Source organism: Moschus berezovskii, chromosome 4 (assembly GCF_049115385.1).
Source record: "Moschus berezovskii isolate FMDL1 chromosome 4, NW_MosBer_1.0, whole genome shotgun sequence".
Taxonomy (NCBI): Eukaryota; Metazoa; Chordata; class Mammalia; order Artiodactyla; family Moschidae; genus Moschus; species Moschus berezovskii.
In genome coordinates this window covers 67,574,915-67,602,474 of record NC_142463.1, presented here as the reverse complement: position 1 = coordinate 67,602,474, position 27,560 = coordinate 67,574,915, and the positions used below count along the sequence as shown (strand labels likewise).

The 27,560-nt window shown below is 41.9% G+C and overlaps 1 protein-coding gene across 2 annotated transcripts; it reads left to right on the top strand.

Annotated features, from left to right (window-relative positions):
- Nucleotides 1-326: 326 nt before the first annotated feature.
- Nucleotides 327-26,359, top strand: LOC129541835 (guanylate-binding protein 7-like). 2 transcript variants are annotated; one of them, XM_055404138.2, is made up of 11 exons: nucleotides 327-479; nucleotides 6,086-6,281; nucleotides 10,665-10,792; nucleotides 13,903-14,012; nucleotides 14,215-14,411; nucleotides 18,223-18,468; nucleotides 19,378-19,658; nucleotides 21,124-21,336; nucleotides 22,547-22,649; nucleotides 22,975-23,168; nucleotides 24,040-26,349. In XM_055404138.2, the coding sequence occupies exons 2-11, from the start codon at nucleotides 6,092-6,094 to the stop codon at nucleotides 24,268-24,270; spliced, it is 1,893 nt and encodes a 630-aa protein (XP_055260113.1). In that variant the 5' UTR covers nucleotides 327-479; nucleotides 6,086-6,091; the 3' UTR covers nucleotides 24,271-26,349. The 2 variants fall into 2 exon arrangements, with proteins under 2 accessions (XP_055260113.1, XP_055260115.1); XM_055404140.2 differs by lacking the exons at nucleotides 6,086-6,281; nucleotides 10,665-10,792 and having other exon boundaries at nucleotides 417-479; nucleotides 24,040-26,359.
- Nucleotides 26,360-27,560: the final 1,201 nt, after the last annotated feature.

The window sequence follows — 27,560 nt, the reverse complement described above, 5'->3', positions numbered from 1 at the left end:
ATCTGGATCCACACTAGTAAAAGAAAAGAGGAAAACTCTAACAAAATAATAGTGAAGCTCAAGAGGGAGGGGATATACATATAATTATGGCTGATTTGTGTTATTGTGCAGCAGAAACCAACACAACAGTGTACAGCAATTATTCTCCAATTTAAAAAAAAAAATAGTGAATATGTCTGGGCTATAAAATTGAGGACTTTATACACACATATTTATTTTGTTAATGAAAAAAAATCACCGAGTTTCCTGCCTCCATTAAAAAAAAAAAAACAACTATCCCTTTCGATTTTGATTTCGTTTCTCATAATCCCCACCAATACCCGGAAGGCTTTTGATAACCAGCTGGCTTTTCAGCTTCTTTTTTTTTTTTTTCAAGCTTCTGAACATAACATAAGAGTCGGTTTCCGGAGGAGCCAGAAGCAGGAAGAGCCCTAGGGGCGAGCCAGAGCAATTGACTTGACTCCCGGCTGCAGCTCCAGGTAAGTCTGCTCCTAAACTTGACCTTCCAAGCACACTTCGGTTAAATAACAACAATAAATCCCCCAGCGCAGACACCACACTGGGGGAGGAGAGGAGCAGATGGAGGCGCGGGGCCGGTGGGTAGCGGCCGACTGGGCCCATTGTTCGGGCAGCTCGGAGTCTCCTTTTGGATCCCAGGCTGCTTCCAAGCTTGTCGCCCGAATGCGCCGCTGCTCCTGGAGCATCTAAGCAGGGCTGCAGCAAAAAGCAGGAGGGCAGGTACGTCTCCTGAGGAAAGGAAGCTGAAGTCATTTTAGAGACGGAAGACCCAAACTCACCCTCACTCCCCAGCCCGCCCTTCGCAGAGGCGGTGGGTGCCGTCTCTTCTCCCAGCCCCCTCTTGCCCGGCTCAGACACACCTGAGTGCACCCCGCTGGGCGGTGGCCAAAGAAGAAAGACGGACATAGAGCCAATTTAAATCCCAAAAGACGGACCAGGGATTATTTTTGTCTTAACATTTGATACTGTGAATGCATACAGAACTATTTTCTTTGGAATAATTCAATCTCACTCTTACTAGAAAAAACTGTTAATAATAACTGTAAGATCTAATCATGTTTGTTTATCATGCATTGTTCTTAATGAGTGGCACATACATTAACAGCCTCAGAATAACTTCTAGTACTTGCTGAAAATCCCCAGTGTAGGGTATTTTTGACTATCATATAATTCTGAACAGTCACCTTTGGAAACTTGTTGGTCATCTTCTGCGTTCTATTAGCACTGTTCTTTTCTATTTGTTTAGTTTCTTTTTTATGGCTTTTTGTTGTGCCAAAGAATGCTCAAACTACCGCACAATTGCACTCATCTCACATGCTGGTAAAGTCATGCTCAAAATTCTCCAAGCCAGGCTTCAGCAATATGTGAACCGTGAACTCCCAGATGTTCAAGCAGGTTTTAGAAAAGGCAGAGGCACCCCAGATCAAATTGCCAACATCCGCTGGATCATGGAGAAAGCAAGAGAGTTCCAGAAAAACATCTATTTCTGCTTCCTTGACTATGCCAAAGCCTTTGACTGTGTGGATCACAATAAACTGTGGAAAATTCTGAAAGAGATGGGAATACTAGACCACCTGACCTGCCTCTTGAGACACCTGTATGCAGGTCAGGAAGCAACAGTCAGAACTGGACATGGAACAACAGACTGGTTCCAAATAGGAAAAGGAGTACGTCAAGGCTGTATATTGTCACCTTGCTTATTTAACTTATATGCAGAGTACATCATGAGAAACGCTGGGCTGGAAGAAGCACAAGCTGGAATCAAGATGGCTGGGAGAAATATCAATAATCTCAGATATGCAGATGACACTACCCTTATGGCAGAAAGTGAAGAGGAACTCAAAAGCCTCTTGATGAAAGTGAAAGAGGAGAGTGAAAAGGTTGGCTTGAAGCTCAACATTCAGAAAACAAAGATCATGGCATCTGGTCCCATCACTTTATGGGAAATAGGTGGAAAAACAGTGGAAACAGTGTCAGACTTTATTTTTTGGGGCTCCAAAATCACTGCAGATGCTGATTGCAGCCATGAAATTAAAGGACGCTTACTCCTTGGAAGGAAAGTTATGACCAACCTTGATAATATATTGAAAAGCAGAGACATTACTTTGCCAACCAAGGTCCGTCTAGTCAAGGCTATGGTTTTTCCCGTGGTCATGTATGGATGTGAGAGTTGGACTGTGAAGAAAGCTGACCGCCAAAGAATTGATGCTTTTGAACTGTGGTGTTGGAGAAGACTCTTGAGAGTCCCTTGTACCGCAAGGAGATCCAACCAGTCCATTCTAAGGGAGATCAATCCTGGGTGTTCATTGGAAGGACTGATGCTAAAGCTGAAGCTGCAATACTTTGGCCACCTCATGCGACGAGTTGACTCACTGGAAAAGACTCTGATGCTGGGAAAGGTTGGGGGCGGGAGGAGAAGGGGACGACAGAGAATGAGATGGCTGGATGGCATCACCGCCTCTGTGGACATGAGTTTGAGTGAACTCCAGGAGTTGGTGATGGACAGGGAGGCCTGGCGTGCTATGATTTGTGGGGTCGCGGAGAGTCAGACACGACTGAGCGACTGAACTGAACTGAACTGAACTGATACTTTGAGTTAAAATACAAAATCTTTGTAGACTCATTGACTTACACAAAGCTTTATCAATATTTGGTCTAAGATATAAACTCTGCAATTTCTCTTGCTTATAACTATTCACCTTAAAAATAAAAGTTATTTTACAGCCCAAAGTGAATTTATTCAGGAATAGTAGAGTTATTGCAATTTGGGACAAACAAGCTATTAAAAAAAAATGCCATAAGGAAGTCCAACAAAGAAAAAGTACATTATAGAGAAAAGTAAGGGGCTGGGAAGGTTGGTTTGGAAAGAAAAGTCAGAGTTCAAGAGTGATGACCAATTCTCATTGACTGAGTTGCCGGGGTAGTCAATTCTTGTAGGAGATGCAGTGTGTACCTTTTCCTTTTGATGGTTGTCATTGGTACCTCTTTCCCTGTTGAAAATTTTTCCTTTGGAGTGTGTAATTGACAATTCTTCCATAACTGACCTCCAGTCTGTAGTTCTGCAACAAGCCCCTTTCTGGCTTGCTGACTCCATTTGAGTGAAGTTCATTTTTGGGAGCGTGGCGGGGTGGGTTGGGTACACACGAAACCCAGCTAGCTCAGAATCCACCTGCCAGTGCGGGATATGCAGGAGACACCAGAGAGTGGGTTTGATCCCTGAGTCAGGATCCCTTGAAATAGAAAATGGCAACAGGCTCCACTATTCTTGCCTGGAGCACACAGCACATACGTGATGGGGGAGGGGACACAGGCCTTCAAGTGAGATCTTACTTCCCAGACCGGGGATGGAACCAGCACCCTTGTCAGTGAAAGCACAGAGTCAGGGAATTCTTCAGATTTTCCTTTATTAATTTTGAGATAACACAGCAGTAAAAGGTCATGCTTTACTCTCCCATTTCTGCTCCAAATCCACTATAGAAAAAGAAAAGAATCGTTCAGAAGAAATCTGTTAAATAAATTTTTTTTCTGATAGAAAGATTTTAGATACCTTATAATTCTTGGCAATTTGCAGCTTACAGAGCTCACTGACACATTATAACACACTGTCTAATTAAAATAGTACATGAATCAAGAAAAAAAATTTTTCATGATTTAGAGCCTATCTGCTATCAGCTGTACTGTAATGAATCAAGAATTGTTGCTTTACATATAAACTGCTAAGAAAAAGAAGGTTTTGGAGGTAAATTCCTTTTTTTAAGGCATCAACAGATAGTAAGCGCTATGAACCTTCAGGTTTGAACCCTGGCAGCCCGACACCAGAACCTGTACTTGGACATCCCAGGGCAGCTCTGAGCTCCTCCAGACTGACTCTTCCTACATCACTGTCCTCCCTCTCAGCTATTACCACTGGATCTCCCCAGCCTGCTCATCTTCCTCTTGGGCTGTGTCCTCCCACTTGCTTGCAACCAGGGAGGGACGTGTCAGAGCCAGTCCTCCACTTCCATTCAATAATTATCGTCCCTGTCTTCAGACATTCAGTTGTAAAGCAATACTTATATAGAATTTACTATGTACCAGCATAATTTTAAGAGTATTGTAAGCATCATGAGATATTTAATCCTCCAAATAACCCTAATGACAGATTGATTTTTATGCCTAATGCTGCCATTTTATAGAAGAAAAATCTGAGGCACAAAGAAATTAATCTCAGTCGTCACACAGCCAGTAACATATGGAAACATGTGGATGTTGCTTAGTATTGTTTTTGAGAAAATAAAGGAACAGTCAAAGCCTTCTGACTTCTGTCTGTCTCCTAAGATCATGAAACATCTAATCATGGTGATGAAATCATTTAAAGCAGAGCCTGGCCCAGATGTGAGACCCTGGCATATCTAGCCAGACCTTATAACACCCTAGTTTGCTTGCATCTCTTTTCTATCTGCTTAAATAATAAGAAATACCCTTTAATTTCAGTTAGTAAATTAATTATTAACATGTGCAACATTGTTAGGTACCTTTAAGATCTGTGCTGTTTTAAGAGAGAGCAGCATCTTTATCTCAACTTCTTTCTCTCACAATCACTCTTCCTCCAGTCTGTCCTACTCCACTGATTCCTTCATCTGGTCACCAGTCACATTTATTTTTCATGTGTTGGCAAGGTTTTCCCTGATTGAACTCCATGTAAATTCAAATCCCATTCCCTGCTCATTTCCTTCTGAGCATATACTAACCATACTTTGGCCACCTCATGCAAAGAGTTGACTCACTGAAAAAGACTCTGATGCTGGGAGGGATAGAGGGCAGAAGGAGAAGGGGACAACAGAGAATGAGATGGCTGGATGGCATCACCGACTCGATGGACATGAGTTTGAGTGAGCTCTGGGAGTTGGTGATGGACAGCGAGGCCTGCCGTGCTGTGATTCATGGGGTTGCAAAGAGTCGGATACGACTGAGCAACTGAACTGAACTGAACTGAATATCCATACATGTGGATATTTTATTTTTTCACTTTCTCTATTGTCTCCTTTACTAGACTAGAGATCCATGAAGCAAGAATTTGTATCCATCTTGTTCACTGTTTGATCCTAAGCTCGTAGAACAGTGTCCAGCACATGGAAGGTTCTCAATAAATATTTGTGAAATTAGTGAGTGATCCAATCATTCTGGAACTCAGGAAATCATCTCTGGTCACTTCTTATCCCTTTCAAGTCCCATCTGTCTCTGCTTACCCCCAAAATGTTAGTGTTCTCAAAGCTCTATCCTCAGTGCTTTGTGTTCATCTGTCTCTGCTTACCCCCAAGATGTTAGTGTTCTCAAAGCTCTATCCTCAGTGCTTTGTGTTCATCTGTCTCTGCTTACCCCCAAGATGTTAGTGTTCTCAAAGCTCTATCCTCAGTGCTTTGTGTTCATCTGTCTCTGCTTACCCCCAAGATGTTAGTGTTCTCAAAGCTCTATCCTCAGTGCTTTGTGTTCATCTGTCTCTGCTTACCCCCAAGATGTTAGTGTTCTCAAAGCTCTATCCTCAGTGCTTTGTGTTCATCTGTCTCTGCTTACCCCCAAGATGTTAGTGTTCTCAAAGCTCTATCCTCAGTGCTTTGTGTTCATCTGTCTCTGCTTACCCCCAAGATGTTAGTGTTCTCAAAGCTCTATCCTCAGTGCTTTGTGTTCTCATCTGTTCACTGTATGCCTCGTGGGGGCAAGGTTGCTTCAGTGTTCATTTAAGGATCAATAAGATAATATACATACTGTACCTATACAGGCCTTGGCACACTAGGCTAAATACTTACCTTTTTGAAATATATAAAGCAGAGAGAATTGATATCTAAGTTCCACAAGCAGAAGACTAATGTGCATATGATTTTGGTAACCATGAGGGATGAACTCAGGACCCTGTAGGGGTTTTTTCCACATTTTTTTAAATTGAAATAGAATTTCTTTACAATGTTGTGTTGGTTTCTGCTATATGTATACATAAATCCTCTCCCTCTTGAGCCTCCCTCCTGCCCCCTGCCCCATCCCACCCCTCTGGGGACCTTGTGTTCTACTGAGTTGTTTCTCTGGGTTACAGCTTCCCATGGCATCTGGATCCACCATAATGGACCCCATCTGTCTGGTAAGAAACCAGAACAATCAGCTGACAGTAAATCCTAGAGCACTGAAGATTCTTGAGCAGATATCTCAGCCCGTGGTGGTGGTGGCCATCGCAGGGCTGTATCGGACCGGAAAGTCCTACCTGATGAACCGCCTGGCAGGACAGAACCACGGTGAGTTTTGTTAAGTGTCGTTCAGGACATTTGCTTGAAAGCACAGTAGCGCAGGCTGATGATCCTCCTCCTCTAGGGTCATGTTAAGGAAGAGCCTAAACCCCCCACCCCTGTCACTGAAGAAAACTTCTAATTCTCACCACTGAGTTTATAACTTCAAACCCATCCCTCCGCAATGTTCACTCTTCTGTCCAGTGATCGAGAGTTCCCAATCCCATCAGAATGTCTACCTTGTTCGTCCTGATTCCATCCACTGCTGTCTTCTCAGGGGCTCATCTTCAACAATTACTGCCTTCCTTTCTCCTTCACCACATTTGCCCTAAACCACAGAGTCATTCCAAACAGCACACAAATATTTTTAAATATGTCTTATTTTTAGAAAACAATAGAAGGGAGCATCGACAGCAAACTCCCTATATCCTATACCTCAGCGAGACTATTGTGCATTCCTTTTGGTTTAATTTCACAGTAAAACTTTGATAACATACATATTCTCTTTCTCTAACTAGTCTTTTCTAATATGTGAACTCTTAGGGGCTTCCCTGGGGGCTCAGATGGTAAAGACTCTGCCTGCAATGCAGGAGACCTGGTTTCAATCCCTGGGTCAGGAAGATCCCCTGGAGAAGGGAATGGCAGCCCACTCCAGTATTCTTGCCTGGAGAATTCCATTGAGAGAGGAGCCTGGCAGCTATGGGCTACTGTCATTGGGGTTGCAAAGAGTCAGACACGACTGAGTGACTAACACTTTCAGGTTTCCCTGGTGGTGCAGTGGTAAAGAATCTGCCTACCAGTGCAGGAGATGCAGGAGACTCGGGTTTAATCTCTGGGTTGGAAAGATTCTGTGGAGAAGGAAATGGCAAGCCACTCCAGTATTCTTGCTGGGAAAATTCCATGGACAGAGGAGCGTGGTGGACCATAGTCTATGGAGTTGCAAAGAGGCAGTCAAGACTGAGCACAGACATGTAACAACACATATGGAAGAATACATAAAATATATATATATATACATATTAAAATATATATATATATATATATATATATACATATTAAAAAGTATGAAGTGATCTACTGTTCAGTCACTGCCCAGAGCAAGAAATAAAACATCACCAACACCCAAAAACCCAAATCACACCCTCTTACACCTTCACTGGAGCTCATCGATGTTTTGATTTTCATGGTGCCTTCTTTCATTCTTTATATTTAAATGTTGTTTTACAATCTATGCAACTATTTCTTAAAAATAGCTTAAACTTTATAGAGGAAAGTACATTCTGGTATTCACTGGGATCTTGATTCATATTCTCAATAAGAAGTTTATGAGGTTCATCTAGTTTATCATGTGAAGTGAAAGTGAAAGTCACTCAGTCGTGTCCGACTCTTTGTGACCCCAAGGACTAGACAGTCCATGGAATTCTCCAGGCCAGAATACTGGAGTGGGTAGCCTTTCCCTTCTCCAGGGGATCTTCCCAACCCAGGGATTGAACCCAGGTCTTCTGCACTGCAAGCAGATTCTTTATCAATTGAGCCACAAGGGAAGCCCAATAGGTGTCTGTAATTACACTATTTTTTACTTTTAAGCTGACAGAGGATACCACAATTTACTTATCCATTTGTTGCTGATGAACACTGGCATTATTTGCAACTTTTATCTTTTATGAATGGTGCTCTCATGATTATTCTTCATCTATATCCTGGTGTGTGTATATACTAACTTCCTTATGTTTTACCGAGAAGTGGAATTGCTAAATCAAGAAATGTTTGTCTTCAGCCTTTCTGGATAACATCAAACAGCCTTTTTAGCTTTATGTTCAGTTTATGTGCATATTAGCAGCAATTTAAATTTTCCATATTGTCACAAAATTTTGGTAAAAACATTTTTAAACTTTTTGTCCATCTGGTGTCTGTATGGTTGCTTGTTATTTGTCTCACTACTAATAGGTTTGAGCACTTTTTTCATATATTTGCCTTTTGCCTTTCCTATTTCAAGAGGGTTTTTTCTACCAAGTTGCCTGACTTGTTTCTAAGTGATTTTTAGGATAATGCACCCATGTCCTGCTGGGCATTTCTAAGAAGACCACACACCATTTCTTTCCTAATGCCTTCCTCTGTGGCCCAGCAGCTTAGCACAGTTAGGGACTAGAACCTCAGTTCACCAAACTCTAAGGGCCCCTGGGAATATCTCTGTCTCACTCAAATCCTCTGTTTCTGTGTCTATCTCTCTCTCTCTCTCTCTCTTACCCCATCTCTCTCTGTTCTTCCTTTCTCCCACTCTCATTTTTCCTTTGCAATCTCTTACTGACTTAAAACAAGACATTTTATGTTTGTCTTTCTTTGAAAGGAAATTGATCACCAGTCAGGGGAGGATGCTTTTGCTTGCCAGCGTAAATTAATAAATAGGTCATTTTTGGAGAGATTTAAGATTTTAGAACTCTAAGAAAGAGATGCATGCAAGGAGTTTGAGGAACATTCTTTCTTTTCCTACTTGAGATAACATCTGGTAATAAAGAGGTGATTGTCCTACTGAGGAAACCTTTAACCTAGTCATGCTTTAGGGCTTCCCTGGTGTCTCAGTTGGTAAAGAATCCACCTGCAATGTGAGAAACCTGGGTTTGATGCTGGGTTGGGAAGATCCCTTGGAGGAGGGCGTGGCAACCCACTCTAGTATTCTTGCCTGGACAATCCCCATGAAAAGAGAAGCCTGGCAGGCTACTGCCTATGGAACCACAGAGTCGGACACAACTGAGTGACTAAGCAGTCATGTTTTAAAACACCTGAATTTTGACTTACCACATGAGTCATATCACAAGAAGAAGAAACAAATTAGCACCCAGTCAGGGCTGACTAGCAGAAGCAAGTCAATATTTTCTCTCCTGTGGTAATACCATTGTCTGTTCTTTACATCTCATAACTGACTGTGATGACCTCCACTTATAGCTTGTCTTTTCTTTCTGGAGGAACTGAGAGTTCACATTTCTCTGTATTAATCAGCATACAGTCAAATGCCATCATGATGTAGAAGAGTGAAGATCATCTCAGGTCCTATACCCACTTTGAGCAGAACACACAAGATATGGCACTGAATAGCCTGAGCCATGTTGAACCTTGCTCCCTTAGGTATTTCATCATATCCATTTCTATTCTCAGTTGAAGGGAGCATTGGCATCTGACCAAGGTCAAAATCTTGGACTGTTGGATGAGATATTTTACCTGCAACTTCTTAGGCATGTACCTCACATCCTCTCCTATCTCTGGGCTTAGCCTTGAGAAAGAAGGGCAAGCAAGTCTTACAGGTCTGTTTTGCTTTCCCTTCTATTATATCTCCACGTGAATCAGTAAACAAAGAATTCATCATTTTTGAAGAGGAGAAGAGAAATGAGGAAAATGTGAGGAGGAAGAAGAGGAATAAAACTAACAAAAGTTGATGTATCAATGCAGGTTGTGAAAGGACACAGAGAATCCACTTAGAGGGTAACTGAAGATGTTTATTGGAGGGACGATTACAAGGGCATGAGCTGAGCAAAGGGAACCAACAAAGTAATGCAGAAACACTCAGAGGGTGGCAGGAACAATGTCAAGTAGCTTTGATATCTCCTACAGCATGAAGAGACAAGCAGTGAGTGGATTCCAGATGTGGTAAAAATCAAGGTCTTGTGCTTAGTTGCTAAGTCGTGTCCAACTCTTTGCGATCCCATGGACTGTAACCCACCAGGCTCCTCTGTCCATGGGGTTCTCCAGGCAAGAATACTGGAGTGGGTTGCCATGTCCTCCTCCAGGGGATCTTCCCAACTCAGGGATCGAACCCAGGTCTCCCCCATTGTGGGTGGATTCTTTACCATCTGAGCCACCAGGGAAGCCCAAGCATTCTGGAGTAGGTAGCCTATCCCTTCACCAGGGGATCTTCCTGACCCAGGAATCAAACAGGGTCTCCTGCGTTGCAGGCTGATTCTTTACCAAAAAGGAGATGTGACTAAATATGGGAACAGAGGCACCGGGACACCATGGTTCATCAGGGTGAAGCCAGGGCAACAGGTGCCTACCTTCTAATCTCCTACTGTTACCTCTCACTGGTAAAAGTCCATCAGAAGGTGGAGGATAAGGGAGCTCTTCTGTGTCAGACAAATGAAGAGAGGTTAATAGAGCTAACATTATTTTAGAATGTGACACAGTTTGAACTATTGATGGTAAGAGATGAATAGGGGACACAAAGTGTTTCTTGAGAAGGTTCTGAATATGTGTAGAGGTTGGGTCTTCGGTACTTGTTGAAGTGAAAGCATCCTCCCCACAGGCAGGCACTCACATGCACACAAGTTCACCCAAAGTAACCTGTGGGCAGCCTGGACTATCTGCTCTTACTTTGCATTGCTTCCTCCTCTTTCTGTGCAGGTTTCCGTCTGGGCTCCACAGTCAGGTCTGAAACCAAGGGCATCTGGATGTGGTGTGTGCCCCACCCCTCCAAGGAAAACCACACCCTGGTCCTTCTGGACACTGAGGGTCTGGGTGATGTAGAGAAGGTAAGGCAGGGAATCTTCTTTACTCCTGATACTCCACTTACAATTCAATTTCTCACCTCAATTCAACTTTTATGACATATTCCTGTAAACTGCAAATCCAGTTATAAATAATGAGGTTGAATTCTCTTTCCTTGAATTTGTTGTTTAGTAAGATCAATACTTCGGTTACTGGGGACACATCTCCTTATTTTTAACACTGGGGTGAAAGATGGAAGTTAACAAATATGTATTGGGTTCAAATCTAGGGCTCTGTGTTAAGTGCAACAGTGAGTGAGATATGAGCCATATCTGAATTGGGGAGATAAAAAATAAGCAGTCTTGAGCCATGAAAATAAGAGTGAGGCCTTATCCCAGTTTTTTAGGTTTGGGAAGAAATCTTAGTGAAAGCTATAATTCATGAAGTTAACTGGATCTACAGGTTCAGATGTGTAGGGTTAATCAAGTTGGAAGTAGGAATCATGAAAGTAGATTCAGCAAATAAACTAGTTTTTAAATCTCCAGAAAAACTTCCAACAGGAAGCATTTTATTCCATGTTTTAGAGCTCTGAAGAGGAATTCTTCAATGAATTCTATAACAACTTGAATTAGACTCATGATGAGAATGTAAATGGGATAATATTAGGTATTTTGTCTTCACAGTGTTACTTGCAATCAATTTTTCTCCTTATTTATATTAATATGCATCTAAATTAAAAGTAGTAGCATTGACTCTTTGACTTTCATCACTGCAGAAAAGGATTTAGGGCATGAATTCAGAAATTCTGAGTTTAAAAATCCAGATTTAAAGTATTCAATAGCATCGATTCTTTGGCGATCAGCTTTCTTCACAGTCCAACTCTCACATCCATACATGACCACGGGAAAAACCATTGCCTTGACTAGACGGACCTTGGTTGGCAAAGTAATGTCTCTGCTTTTTAATATACTATCAAGGTTGGTCATAACTTTCCTTCCAAGGAGCAAGCGTCTTTTAATTTCCTGGCTGCAATCAGCATCTGCAGTGATTTTGGAGCCCCAAAAAACAAAGTCTGACACTGTTTCCACTGTTTTTCCATCTATTTCCCATGAAGTGATGGGACCAGATGCCATGATCCTTGTTTTCTGAATGTTGAGCTTCAAACCAACCTTTTCACTCTCCTCTTTCACTTTCATCAAGATGCTTTTGAGTTCCTCTTCACTTTCTGCCATAAGGGTAGTGTCATCTGCATATCGCCAAAGAATCGATGCTTTTGAACTGTGGTGTTGGAGAAGACTCTTGAGAGTCCCTTATACTGCAAGGAGATCCAACCAGTCCATTCTAAAGGAGATCAATCCTGGATGTTCATTGGAGGGACTGATGCTAAAGCTGAAACTGCAATACTTTGGCCACCTCATGCGACGAGTTGACTCACTGGAAAAGACTCTGATGCTGGGAAAGGTTGGGGGCGGGAGGAGAAGGGGACGACGGAGAATGAGATGGCTGGATGGCATCACCGACTCTGTGGACATGAGTTTGAGTGTACTCCGGGAGTTGGTGATGGACAGGGAGGCCTGGTGTGCTGTGATTCATGGGGTCGCGGAGAGTCGGACACGACTGAGCGACTGAACTGAACTGAATCACCGCAGTGTCAACACAAGATGGTCTACTGACTCCTGCTAGATTCTAGTTTGCATGACCTTCTTCTTTTTATTTAATTGTATTTGTCAAGGAACTGAAACACCCCAGACTGCACACTGATAGCAGCAGAACTTGCTGCCCTCCCTACCTGTAGTGTGTCTCGGCAATATATACTCTGTTCCAAAGTCACTCATGACTTCTCCTGAATGTCATTTTCAGCCTCATCATCTATGACCACATGGGTAACCACTACTTCAGTCAAATAAAATGAGCATGTAATACTCTTTCTGATCATGCTGTCTGACAATTGTGATTGGTTTCTGTGGGCCCTCCATGTGCATGGTCCCTGGAACTGCACAAGTCCATGTTCTGTCATTTCTTTAAAGCCTGCTGTTTTTAACCTAATGCCATCATATCACTATCAGACACAATCATGTCTGGCTCTGAATGCACAGAGTACATTTTCTGGTTCATCTGAAATTACCCCCTTTGTCTTTTACAGCATAGTATTAGGTTTCATGCCTGGTATCTTGGATGTATTTACATGTTGCCAGATAATCTGCCCCTCCATCTCTCTAAGGAGGGATTGTCATAGGAAACTTTATATCTGTATAAGCAGATGTCATATCTGCTGTTTTCTAAATGTGCAATGAATAGTTGAAGAATTTAATTGAATAACACTAGTTCCTAACATTGGAGAAGGAAATGGCAACCCACTCCAGTGTTCTTGCCTGAAGAATCCCAGGGACAGAGGAGCCTGTTGGGCTGCCGTCTATGGGGTCGCACAGAGTCGGACATGACTGAGGCGACTTAGCAGCAGCAGCAGCAGCAGTTCCTAACATAGCCTATGATCAAGAAAAGAAGTGCAAAGGAATCATGGCCCATTTATTATTGCATAACTCACATGTTCCAGGCACTGTATTAAACATTTGACATTTAAAAAATTAATTCTGTTTATTTGTTTATTTAATTTTTGACTTGATTAGGTCTTTTTTTTTTGTGCGGGCTTTTCTCAAGTTGCAGACAGCGGGGGCCACTCTCTAGCTGCAGTCCTTAGGTTTCTCACTGCTGTGTCTTCTCTTGTTGCAGAGCACAGGCTCTAGGGTGCGCGGGCTTCTGTAGTTCCAGTGCATGGGCTCAGTAGTTGAAGCTCTTGGGCACTAGAGCACAGGCTTAATAGCTGCAGTGCATGGGCTGTTCCTCCACAGCATGTGGGATCTTCCCATTTTAGGGATCTAACCACCTATCCTGCATTGGCCAGTGGGTTCTTTACCACTGAGCCACGAGAGAAGCCTGATGCACATTTATGATGTCATTCACTTCTGTTAATAGCTAACCACACCAAAGTGCTTAGCGGGATCAGTGTCAACACCAAAAAGGTTTGCATTTAGCATTGTCTTGAAAATTTATGTTACTTGCCTTACTTTTTAGTTACAGTACAGCTGTTATTGTAAATGAACAACTGTGTGGGAGAATGAGGAGTAGCATCCTCATGCTGTGATGTACTTTTTAGGGGAACTCCAAGAATGACTCGTGGATCTTTGCCCTGGCCGTGCTCCTGAGCAGCACCTTTATCTACAACAGCATGAGCACCATCAACCACCAGGCCCTGGAGCAGCTGCAGTATCCTTCCAGGAACTGAACCAGCACATTTCATTGAGTTTATGGGACTAGCAACTGATACTGTTTCTTCTTTCCCATGATTCCATTCTCATGGCTGATATAGAGGGAAAATGAGGCAAAAGAGAAGGTTGATATAACATGTTTTGGGGCCAAATCTGGAAATCGTGTTGGAGGGTGCTTCTTATTCCTTAGCTAATCACAGCTATGTGACTGAACTAACAGAGTTAATCAGAACCAAATCATCTCCCAGCTCTGATGGAGAAGAGGACTCAGCCAAGTTTGTGAGTTTCTTTCCAGACTTCATCTGGACTGTGCGGGATTTCATGTTGGAACTGGAGTTAGATGAATACCCCATCACTGAAGATGAGTACCTGGAGAATGCCTTGAAATTGATTCCAGGTATCAGAGCAGGGCCGGAGTGTTGGATGGTTCATTAGGAGGCGGGGTCAACAGAGCTCTGACATTCAGCACTTGATATCAATCTTGATTTGAGGTTGACTTGAGGTCATGCTAATGGTGTCTGGTGAATGACAGATAGTGGTTTCAGTCATTATTGTTACTGGGAAAACTCTAGTGACCAGACCTTAAGCTCACAGAGGAAATGTGGAATCCAATATTAGACCAAATGATTTTAGAGAAATGAATACCATGAAAAATAAAAAGGCTCACATAAGCTTATATTACATAGTAAATCTAAGTGCTTCTCCTTTTCTATTTGAGAAAGATAATCCATCAAACTAGAATCAAAAGGTAATGTATAGAACAGTCTTTGGGACTCTGTGGGAGAGGGTGAGGGTGGGATGATTTGGGAGAATGGCATTGAAACACGTATGTTGTCATATGTGAAACGAATCACTAGTTCAGGGTTGATGCATGTTATAGCATGCTCGGGGCTGGCGTGCGGGGATGACCCAGAGGGAGGATAAAGGGAGGAGGGAGGTAGGAGGGAGGTAGGAGGGAGGTGGGCGGGGGGTTCAGGAGGGGGAACTTATGTAAACCCGGGGTGAATTCATGTCAATGTATGGCAAAACCAACCAATATAATATTGTAAAATAATTTGCCTCCAATAAAAAATAATTACTTAAAAAAAAAAGAAATTACAATAAAAAAAAAAAGTACCTTTAACACAGTGTATCTTACCAGCATAGATAGCTACTTTCTTCATATTGATAAATAGGCTATTTATACACTGCAGAGTTCAGGGAAAAAGCATTGCCATGTCCTTCCAGTAAGACCATCAGATCCTTTATATGCTTTTCCTCATAGTATCACACTCTTCATCCTAGAACCTGACAGAGTATATGTCAGCTAATATAATAAGTTAGTTATTCAGATTATTTTAGCAGGTGGTACCTGGAAGCAATATTCATTTTTGTTCACTTAATCATTTACTTCCATGGTGGTTCAACTGGTAAAGAATCTGCCTGCAATGCAGGAGACCTGGGTTCAATCCCTGGGTTGGGAAGATCTCCCAGAGAAGAAAATGGCTACCCACTCCAGTATTCTTACCTGGAGAATTCCACGGACAGAGGAGCCTGACAAGCTACAGTCCACGAGGTCTCAAAGAGTTGGACATAACTAAACAACTAAATTTCACTTTCAATAATTTATTCATTCTTTCAATAAATAAGTATTTGTTGAACTACTGGTAGATGCCCAGAATCCTTCTATATAATAATCACATCCAGTGTAAAATTATGCAAAGAAGAGATGAGGTCTCCTGGTTTCATTTCAGTTCGGTTCAGTTCATTTCAGTTGCTCAATCATGTCCAATTCTTTGTGACCCCATGGATTGCAGCACGTCAGGCTTCCCTGTCCATCACCAACTCCCAGAGCTTGCTCAAACTAATGTCCATCGAGTCGGTGATGCCACCCAATCATTTCATCTTCTGTTGTCCCCTTCTTCTCCTGCCTTCCATCTTTCCCAGCATCAGGGACTTTTCAAATGAGTCAGTTCTTTGCATCAGGTGTCCAAAGTATTGGAGTTTCAGTTTCAGCATCAGTCCTTCCAATGAATATTCAGGACTGATTTCCTTTAGGGTGGACTGGTTGGATCTCCTTGCAGTCCAAGGGACTCTCAAGAGTCTTCTCCAACACCACAGTTCAAAAGCATCAATTCTTTGGTGCTCAACTTTTTTTATAGTCCAACTCACATTCATACATGACTACTGGAAAAACCATAGCTTAGACTAGATGGACCTTTGTTGACAAAGTAATGTCTCTGCTTTTTAATATGCCATCTAGGTTGGTCATAACTTTTCTTCCAGTTAGCAAGCATCTTTTAATTTCATGGCTTCAGTCACCATCTGCAGTGACTTCAGAGCCCAAAAAAATAAAGTCTGACACTGTTTCCACTGTTTTTCCATCTATTTCCCATGAAGTGATGGGACCAGATGCCATGATCTTTGTTTCTTGAATGTTGAGTTTTAAGCCAACTTTTTCCACTCTCCTCTTTCACTTTCATCAAGAGGCTTTTTAGTTCTTCACTTTCTGCTATGAGGGCAGTGTCATCCGCGTATCTGAGGTTATTGATATTTCTCTCAGCAATCTTGATTCCAGCTTGTGCTTCATCCAGCCCAGCATTTCACATGATGTACTGTGCATATAAGTTAAATAAGCAGGGTGGTAATATACAGCCTTGAAGTGCTCCTTTTCCTATTTGGAACCAGTCTGTTTTTCCATGTCCAGTTCTAAATGTTGCTTCTTGACCTGCATACAGATTTCTCAGGAGGCAGATAAGGTGACCTGGTATTCCCATCTCTTGAAGAATTTTCCACAGTTTGTTGTGATCCATACAGTCAAAAGCTTTAGCATAGTCAACAAAGCAGAAGCAGATGTTTTTCTGTAACTCTGTTGCTTTTTTGATGATCCAGTGGATGTTGGCAATTTGATCTCTGGTTCCTCTGCCTTTTCTAAATCCAGCTTGAACATCTGGAAGTTCACTGTTCACATACTGTTGAAGCCTGCCTTGGAGAATTTTGAGCATTACTTTGCTAGCATGTGAGATGGGTGCAATTGTGTGGTAGTTTGAGCATTCTTTGGCATTGCCGTACTTTGGGATTGGTTTCATTTCAGTTCAGTTCAGTTCAGTTCAGTCGCTCAGTCGTGTCCGACTCTCCGCGACCCCATGAATCACAGCACGCCAGGCCTCCCTGTCCATCACCAAATCCCGGAGTACACTCAAACTCATGTCCACAGAGTCAGTGATGCCATCCAGCCATCTCATTCTCCGTCGTCCCCTTCTCCTCCCGCCCCCAACCTTTCCCAGCATCAGAGTCTTTTCCAATGAGTCAACTCGTCGCATGAGGTGGCCAAAGTATTGGAGTTTCAGCTTTAGCATCAGTCCCTCCAATGAACATCCAGGATTGATCTCCTTTAGAATGGACTGGTTGGATCTCCTTGCAGTATAAAGGACTCTCAAGAGTCTTCTCCAACACCACAGTTCAAAATCATCGATTCTTCGGCGATCAGCTTTCTTCACAGTCCAACTCTCACATCCATACATGACCACGGGAAAAACCATTGCCTTGACTAGACGGACCTTGGTCGGCAAAGTAATGTCTCTGCTTTTTAATATACTATCAAGGTTGGTCATAACTTTCCTTCCAAGGAGCAAGCGTCTTTTAATTTCATTTAGGCTACACTAACATAAAATGGTGTATGCTAAAGTAATCTGCAATCATATCTACAAGGTGTGTACTTTTCTGCTCTGATTTATGAAGCGTTTCTTCACATCTTGAGTATCATTTGTCTTCTACAGCAATATCATAAATATATAATAAATATCTTTATTTCTATCATCACATTACTATAGAGCCCATATGCCATTTCTCACATGGGAACTGTAATAGCAGAAAAATATTTCTGACAATTTCTTGGATTAATCTGTTACTCAAGAAACATCTAATAATTAGTTGATCCACTGCGCAGTATGGAAAGTTAAGGAAAAGAATCAGAAGTTTGTCACTAAGAATGGATTCCTTCCCCGCCTCCTCAGAAGTACCCCCTTTGCTGTTAGAGATATACAAAAAGCGGGGGGGGGGGGGCGAGGGGATTTTCCACCCCTGGGTAGATTAGTGTAAGACTGATTTGCACGATTCAATACTAGGAGATATCTGAGCACAAGAGTTATAGTGATGCAAAGATCCTTGGAAATGAAAGTCCTCAGCCCCCTATTCCTTTCGTGATTGCTCTTTTTCCAATTCTGCAGGCAAGGATCCCCAAATCCAAAATTCCAACATGCCCAGAGAGTGTATCAGGAAATTTTTTCCAAAAAGAAAGTGCTTTGTCTTTGACCGGCCTACAAATGACAGAAAGCTATTACTCCGTATTGAGGAACTATCAGATAAGCAATTGGATGTGAATTTCCGGAAGCAATCAAAAGATTTTTGCTCATACATCTTTACCCATGCAAAGCCCAAGACCCTGAGAGAAGGAATCACTGTCAATGGGGGAGGTGAGTCTCCTATGCTACCTCGTATCTCTGTGCTTCAGTGTGCGGTAAACTTGTGGTCACACTCTGGATTTCTCTTGGTTTCTCTGTAGTTGTGTTTTCTTCTCCATGTGACTTGGAACATGGATGTTCACACCACTCATGAAAATGCATGTTTCTTCATTTAAAGAAGCATATATAAGTGCTTGTTGCAGTCTACCAAATCTCATGAAACTATTATATTAATGATATAAATTAAAGACAGAAATCTTCATGGTGATGAGATGTCTGAAGGGATAAGTGTTTCAAGTGAGAATAGGCAAGATATTTTGTGAATTTACATGAATCAGAAAATAAATAGTAGTTATGAATATGTGTAAGTTCACTGAGAGTCTGAGAAACAACTGTAAATACAATCTTATGTACAGGGCTGGCTTCATGGACATGCCACCTGGGCAGTCATGCTGAGATGAGCTCTGCTTGGTTTCATGTTTGTTTCAACTGTCCTGAAATTCTTGATGACATTTCAACAAGACATTTTCATTTACAAATAATGCCCACAAGCTATGTAATTTACTTATATCTATAATAAGTTCTTTTTATTTTATTACAATGGGAAAAGTGATCTAGGAGAATCTTGGGCTAATTGTTTGAGATCATTTTTTCAGTATTGTAATATGATGAATTTGAGAACCATAAAAGATGGAGTGAATAGTACACATAGTGATGTTATTATAAAGAAGTAGATTCATAGATCAAACAGGAGAAGGATACAAGAATGAGTAAATAGAATGAGGAGAAGAATAAATAGAGGAAAAGGAAACTTCCACTTCCATAAAATTTTAGTTAAATTTTTTTTAAGTGCTAATCTCTAAATCTATAAAACAGGTTAAGAATTTTCTCCCCATTTAATAAATATTATGTATTTTTCAGGGTTGGGGACTCTGGTGGAGGCCTACGTGGATGCCATCAACAGTGGAGGAGTTCCCTGTTTGGAGAACGCAGTAATAACTCTGGCTGAGCGTGAGAACTCAGCAGCCGTGCAGAAGGCAGCTGATCACTACAGTGAGCAGATGACTCAGCGACTGAACCTTCCCACAGACACGCTCCAGGAGCTGCTGGAGGTACATGCAGCCTGTGAGAAGGAAGCCATTGCCATCTTCATGGAGCGCTCCTTCAAGGATGACAAGCTGATGTTCCAGAAGCAGCTCGTGGTAATGTGTCCTAGAATATATGCTTCCTGATTCCTTTCTTCTGGAATGATGCTGAGACTCCCCCTTTTTGACAAAACGGTTCCGGTGCTTCTTATCATAAAAGGAGTTTAGATTCTAATGAATGATAGGGCTCTACAGGCTACAGGTCATCACTTTTCTAAAAATTGGGCTTCTTATTTTCTGTCATGGCAAAACAAATTACTCTGCTCTTAGCAGCTTGAAACAACACACATCTATTAGCTTATCATTCCTCAGGTCAGATCCCACCCAGGGTCTGTGGGTATTCTGCTTGGTGTACCATAGCTAAAAACAAGGTTCACATTGACTTGGTATCCACATGGACATTCTGGGGAACTCCCCTCCGTCTTCAACGCAGCAACGGTGCGCTGTTTTCTTCTTCTGTTTCTAATCTCTCGGACTACCACTTCTGCCACCAACTGGAGAAGAATAACATGTAAAGTGCAAGTGTGATCAGGTCATATCCACCTGGGTAATCTCCATTTTGTAAAGTCAACATGTTCCATGCAATATAGTCTGTACACAGAATAATTGTTCATCATATTCACAAGTCCAGGGACTAGGTAGGGTGTGGACCCTGCGAGAGAGAACTCTTGGAGATCACGATTCTGCTTACCATTAGCACCTTCACTAAAAGTCTGACTGTCAGTCTCACTTGACCATTATAAGTTACAAAAATCTCTTACTTCATATTGAGAAAACAAGCCTGACTGGAATTTATAAGTACAAGCAAAAAATTTCTGTTCCTATATTTTCACACACTCAAATTCTCAATGAAATGGGAATATAAGAAAAGTTGAAAACTCTCATCGGCGTGGTGTTGTTTCACTAAGTCATGTCTCACTCTGAGATCCCGTGGATTATAGCCCCCCATGCTCCTCAGTCCACAGAATTTTCCAGGAAAGAATATTGGAGTGAGCTGCCATTTCCTGCTTCAGTGGATCTTCCCAACCCGGGGATTGAACCAGGATCTGTTGCGTGTCCTGCACTGGCATGCAGATCCTTTACCACTATGTCACCTGGGAAGCCCTGCCTGGTATATAGTTAATTCATTAGTAGGAAGTTGATTTCCTATGTATGTATGTTTTGTCCTTACCACCCAAGTTGGCAGAAGAAGCCCTACTTTCAGTCATAATTGTCTTTTCATTGTTCATTGGTGATGGATAGATCACTATTAATGCTAATGGTGTTAAAGTAGTACTTTGCTTCTCCCAACCCATTCATTGCACAAATATTGACACTGAGCCCAGGGAATTTAGGGGACTTCATACAAGTCACACAAAGAGTTGGTCAGAACTGGGACTACAACTAGACGCCTGACTCCATGTCTGTTATTCTGAGTCTCATGTGCCCTGATGCTCTCAGACTGCTTCTTCCAAGGGAGCACAGCTGGACCATCCTGTCTAACTACTTCTTTCTATTGAATTTTCCCTTATTTCCTTGGCAGGACATCATGGAGAAAAAGAAAGACAGTTTCATGATCCAGAGTGAAGAGGCTTCTGTCAAATATTGTGAGGCTGAGCTTAAGAAGCTTTCAGAATCCTTGATGAAAAGTATTTCAGGAGGCACATTCTTTGTCCCTGGAGGACACAGTCTCTATTTAGATGCAAGGAATAAGTTTGAACAAGACTATAAACTGGTTCCCAGGAAAGGAGTTAAGGTGAGGAGTAATGGGATTGGGAAAGAGCAGCAGATTAGAATCAAAGGGTCTTTGTTGATTCATTTGGTTGCCAGATCCTGATTTGCACAGAGGCAGCTGGTCATGAGGAGACTGACTTGGAACCCCAGGAGGGTTCTGAGTCTAGTGCCGTCTTTCTGATGAGTTGAGTAGAGTCCAGGAGATCCCAGGTCTGTTGGCTGCCCACTGGTGGGTGAGCCAGGTCCTAGGTCTAGTAACACCCTACTAGAGGAGAGAGCCACGTCCCGGGGTCTGGGTGCAGGGTCCAGGAGTTCTAGAGCACGTGTTGACCATGGTAGAGCCGTTAGGCTCCTGAATCTGGGGGATTTTGAAGATTCTGTTGGCCTAATATTGGTCCAGGCAGTCTTGAACCCAGCTGGTCCCAGGACTAACACGGCTTGCTAGTGAGTTGACTGGTCCTGCAGACTGAGAAACTGAGGTCTTTTGCACCTGGTATCTTCCCCTGATGTGTCCCAGGGTCTCTGGCTGGAGGGTGCTGGGGTTTTCAGGTCTCAGTCCACCTGGTGAATGGGACTGGGTCCCTGGCCCTCTGGTAGGCACAGCCATGTCCAGAGGCAGCTGTGGGCTCAGGAGATCTGCTGGTGGATGGGGTTGTATACATGTCTAGTAAGTTGTTTGGCCTGAGGCATCCCAGTACTGGCACCTGCAGACCATTGCATTAGGGCAGGGCTGAGTCTTGGGGCTAATGAGATAGGGGGAGGATTCCAAAATGGCTCTCACCAGCACCAGTGTCCAAGTGGTGGAAGGAGCTTCCCAGAATGTCTTCTGTCAGTGCCAGTGTCCATGTCCCCAAGTGAAGGTCCAGTTGCCTCCAACCAATCTGGGAGACTCTCCAGAGTCAGCAGGTAGGTCTGACCCAGGCTCCTATCAAATTACTGTTTATTCTCTGGGTCCTGAGACATGTGAGATTTAGTGTGCACCGTGTAAGGGCTAGACTCTTATTTACCCAGGCCCTCTGGGACTCCTGAAAATCAGCTCCGCTGGCCTTGCAAGCAAATGTTCCATGGGTGTTTGTAGACATGCACATAATTCTCAGGTCTGTAACCATTTAGGGAGCCTACAAAGGATGGAAAATTTACAGGATACAGTCTGTAGTTTACTGAACAATAATTTCCACAGCAAGACACTACGTCTTTTCTACCTGAGAAGTCTTTGCTCCTTGTTTCCTCAGGCAAACCAGGTCCTCCAGAGCTTCCTGCAGTCACAGGGAGGAGTAGAGGAAGCCATCCTGCAGGCAGACCAGGCCCTCACTGATGGGGACAAGGCCATGGCAGGTACAGGGGAGGACTGTGCTCTCAGAAGGGAAGGTGGCTCCTGTGTTGTCTTTTGGCAAGTGGGGGAACAAACACTTCCTGACACCAGAGCTTCCTCTTCTTCTGTGGAACCTCTCTGCTACATGTGGAAGTAAATGGGGGAGTTTGGGTTGTATGTACATCCAATCAGTGCTTCTACATCATGTGCTGAAGCATGTTGTCTGATGTGGCATCAGGAACAGTCAGACTCCATCCCACAATATTGAAGCCACTTTATCGCTGAGCAAATGAGGTGACAGCTCAGCATAAGTCATGTTCTCCCCTCTTTAAAATTCTTGTGAAACAGCTGAGTGTGCCAAGAAGGAGGCAGCTGAGAGGGAACAGGAGCTGCTAAGAGAGAAACAGAATGAAGAGGAACAAAAAATGGAGGCACAAGAGAGAAGCTTCATAGAAAACCTGGCCCAACTGCAAGAGAAGACGGATAGCGAAAGAGAAAACCTTCTGAGAGAGCAGGAAATGATGCTGGAGCACAAGCTGAAGGTAAGTCTAGATGGGCCTGGGCGGGGCCTGATGGGGAAACCCTAACTCCTCAGGAATAAAGGGACAGGAATTTGACCTTAAGTCAGATCTCAGAGGAAAATATGAAAACATAGGATTTACTGTAACATCAAAGAGATATGAATTATGCTGAAGGTTTACCTCTGTAAGACTTAGCACCGTCTGTAGTGTTAGGGTTTGAATGGGACAAATAACATGGCTCAGGCTCCTGGACTGCTGTTCATAGTAATTATAGCATCACATTTGTTCCCAAGTGAGTAGGACCTCAGTCTTAGAGTCCTTAGAATTTGGGATACAATCATCAGAGACCTGGAATAGTTCCATCTGCTCTTGAAAATATTAGATTGTGCCTGGTATGAAATACTCGATGCTGAAAGTTGTAAAATTTGCTTTGTTTGTTTCCAGATCTCCTGATTCATTTTATACACCTAAACTAAATGCATTCTTTGTCCCAGCCTGGAGTTTGATAGCTAGAGTTCTGAAGGGAGTCAGCAGTGCCATTTTGGTGACATGTGTGTGGTCATTCTACCTCAGCGAAACTGACAAATATTTAGAACTCACCTACATGTTCGCCCAAAGTGTATTTATAAGACTGGAACCTCTCCCTGGGGTAGTTTTCAGACCTGACCTATACCCAACTTCTATATACCCAAGAAGATGGTGTTGAAGGAACATGGGAAACTCTAAACCCTGGATGCTCTCCCTTCCATGTTGTAAATGTTTGCAAATATTAGAATAATACAAAAAAAAATCTAAAGTGTTAGAGAAGTAGACACAGATGCATATCAACTATAGTTGTTTGACGCAAATGCTAATTTGGGGTATTTTCAAAAAGGTACTCTCCTTTTTACAGATGCAAAAAGAGTTACTCACAGAAGGATTCAAAAAGGATGCTGAGGAGGTAAATAAAGACATAGATCAACTGAAACAATGTATCGAAGCAACTGAAAAGTCCTTCAATATTTCAGATGTCCTTGATATGGCGAGTGTGACATTAATTGCAGTCCTCCCTGGGGCTTATAAAGTAGTTGGTGTGGGACTGAAATTTCTCAGTGATCGTATGAAAGAGGCTGAGAAACCCTAGTAAGTATATTTTGAAAGGCTTCTTATGTTTTAGTAGTGTAACATGATAGTTCATTTTTAAAATATGTATGTCATGATAGTTTTGTTCAAGAGGAGCTTAAAACTGATTACCAAAGAACTACTAAAGTTATTACAAAAGTGATTACCAGTGTTTGATATGCAAAAAAGAAACCCACGTGATTTTGAATGAATTGTTAATTAAAAAAAATGGAAAACAAATTGGAAGATAATGACTAATTATAGGTAAGTGTTAAGAAAAGCAAGAAACAAATGAGAAGATGAAGAACATTCGCAGTCTTGGAGATCAGTTCTTTAAGTTATAATGAACCTTATAAATCAATGAGGAAAGAACAACCAACACGTTTTTAAATGGGCAAAAATATACCAAGAAAATAAATATGTTTAACTTTATTGATTATAAATTATGTACAAGGTAAAATTAAGAGGAACATGTGTCACCTCCCAGATGAGCCAGAAAGAAGAGTTTGGAAAGGACACTGGCTAGCAAGGGTACCAGGAAATTGGGGGTCTCTGATAAATGCGAGAGAGAGTGCAAATTGGTGCAAATATGTATCAAAGATTTAAATGCAAGTACTGCTGATACAGAAGTCCGTGTTTAGCCATTTATCTTACAGATTTATTTACCCAAGTTGCAAATGACATATGTAGCAGTTTATTTGTCACAAAATTGTTGTAATTCCAGAAGACTGGAAACTTCAAAGTCCCTCTGTCACATACTAGTGAGATAAATCCTGAGATACACTTACATAGGAAAACTCTACAGTCACTGAAATGAAAAAGGAAACTCTATTTGTGCTAATGTGAAAAAATCTCAAGATGCAGCAAGTGTGTATAGTTGTACTACTGATTGAAAAAATAGTATGTGCACGTATTATCATCTATCTTGGAAAATAAAAAAGAAAGAAATTGGTATCTGTGAGCACAATGGGATAAATATGATAACATGAGAGGATAACTAACTTTGCATGGCACCTTCCTCTGTGACTTTTATACTTTGTAAGAATTCTTACTTATTGAAACATAAACACAGTTATTAAAATTAAAAACAGAAGCAGTAATACACAGATTGGAAAAGAGACTTCTCTTCAAGAATATGGGAAATAGCTTCTTAAGGAAGCAGGACTAGTAAAGTGTTGTGAGCTCCTTTGATCTCTTGAGGCTCAGATTATATTCTGCTAGTTGTGTGAACATTGAGTGGAACACAGGCAAGAGCATTTAAACAACCAGTCTGCAGTCTGAGGAAGTCCTGCTCTGAAGCAAAGGCCTGGTCCATGGTGAGCAGCTGTGGCAAGTCCTCTGGGCTTGAAGTTCTCTCAGGGCCTGGGTCCTCTCTGGGGTGGGGAGAAGTAGGGCAACAGGAGTGAACCTTGGAACATGCACAGCTAGCAGAGCCATGACCCCTCCCTACCTTATGTCCTGTTCATACAAGGGGGTTGGGATCTGTTCAGTTCTCCTGACATATCACATGTTTTAAGCCACACTGACGTCAATGTTAATTCTTATGCCACATAACAAATTCCTTGCTGTTAATTCAGATAAGAAGACCTGTACAAAATCACCTTAAAATGTTTCATTCTAAATTTGGTCTATTCACATTCTATTAATCGCCCTATGGGCATTAATTGGAGTCAGCATCTAAATGTAAAGAGCACATTTATTATTCTGAAATATTTTAATATTAATTACCACTTGGAAAAAATAACTTTCCAGTTCCAACCTGCTAGTTTTCTGAATCTTGGTTTCCTACTTGCTCACTAGAATAAAACACCTTTATTGTACCCTGAAACTACATCAATTACCCCTGGTTTCTGTCTAAACCAAGAGGACTAGTAAAATCTCTTATTGCAGCCTCATTTCTATGTAAGCAACTCTATTAAGATAATTCATCTGTGTACATCGAACACTCTGTATGACAGATATTGTGTAATGTCATTCATTGCTTACTACTCACCTAACAAATGTATGACAATGGATTTCAATACCCATCACCTAGCAGGAAATTTTCTCTTGAAAATAAATATTTCTCTTTTTCAAAGGAAAAGTATTTTCCTATTGTGCATGTGTTCTTCTACGATTATAAAAGAATTCAAAATCATTTTAAAAATTCACTATTCATGCAAAAGTATAAAAGTAATAACCTACAATCCTAACAATGAGATAGAAATGCTGTTTATAATAGAATACGTAATGTTCAAGGCTCTGATGTATTTATTATTGCTGTACAAATGTTTTTATAAAGAGAACAGTTATGTACCTATTATGAATTGAGTTATTCACAATAAACATGCCCAAATTTATCTACAGACAGTAACTTTGGTCATCTGGAAAGGGGTGTGAAATGTAGGCAAAAAATGCAATCCTTCATATTATTGGTAAATTAAAAATCTTAAAGAAATTCCTCTTCTTAATGATGTATAAAGAGGATATTTTTTATATTATTCAATAAATTATACCTGCCACAAGCCTATGGGGCTTCCCTGGTGGCTCAGAGGTAAAGAATCCGCCTGCAATGCAGGAGCCGCGGGTTCAATCCCTGGGTCAGGAAGATAGCCTGGAGGAGGAAATGGCAAGCCACTCCAGTATTCTTGTCTGGAGAATCCCATGAACAGAGGAGCCTGGCAGGTTACGGTCCATGGGATCGCAGAGTCAGACACAGCTGAGCTCACAGGCATGACAGTACATGTATATGCTGTTGCTGCTGCTGCGTCGTCACTTCAGTCGTATCCGACTCTGTGTGACCGCATAGACGGCAGCCCACCAGGCTCCCCTGTCCCTGTACATGTGTATAGGTAGACTATAGTGACTAGAAAGGATAAAATCATGTCATTTATAAATCTAAGCAAATGAGCCCTTTCTATGGCAGTTTTTACCCAATATAGAGTAAGACTTGTGCAGAAAGCACGTGCATGCCCATCTGAACATGCTGTTTTTCTCTGGAAGGGACTGGATACCCCAGGTGCTCTGGGTTCCTTGAGTTTCTATGTCAGAAAACTATACAGCAATGAAGTAACCCCCTTTGGCCCACAGAACAATGATTCTGTTTTAAATAGTGAAGAAAGAACCTATAATTGGCAATACTTCAGTTGTCACCATAATTGTCGGTTGCTTAAGGAGCTTCTGTTGAAATAGAACTCTGCTTTTGATATGAGATCCATTTCTCACTGAACATGACAGTTACAGGCTGACAGACTGTGGCATCTTCAGCATGACTCTGCTTTCTTAACGATTATGAGTTAAGGTTCACTTGCCACTTCTCTGACCAAAGTCTCT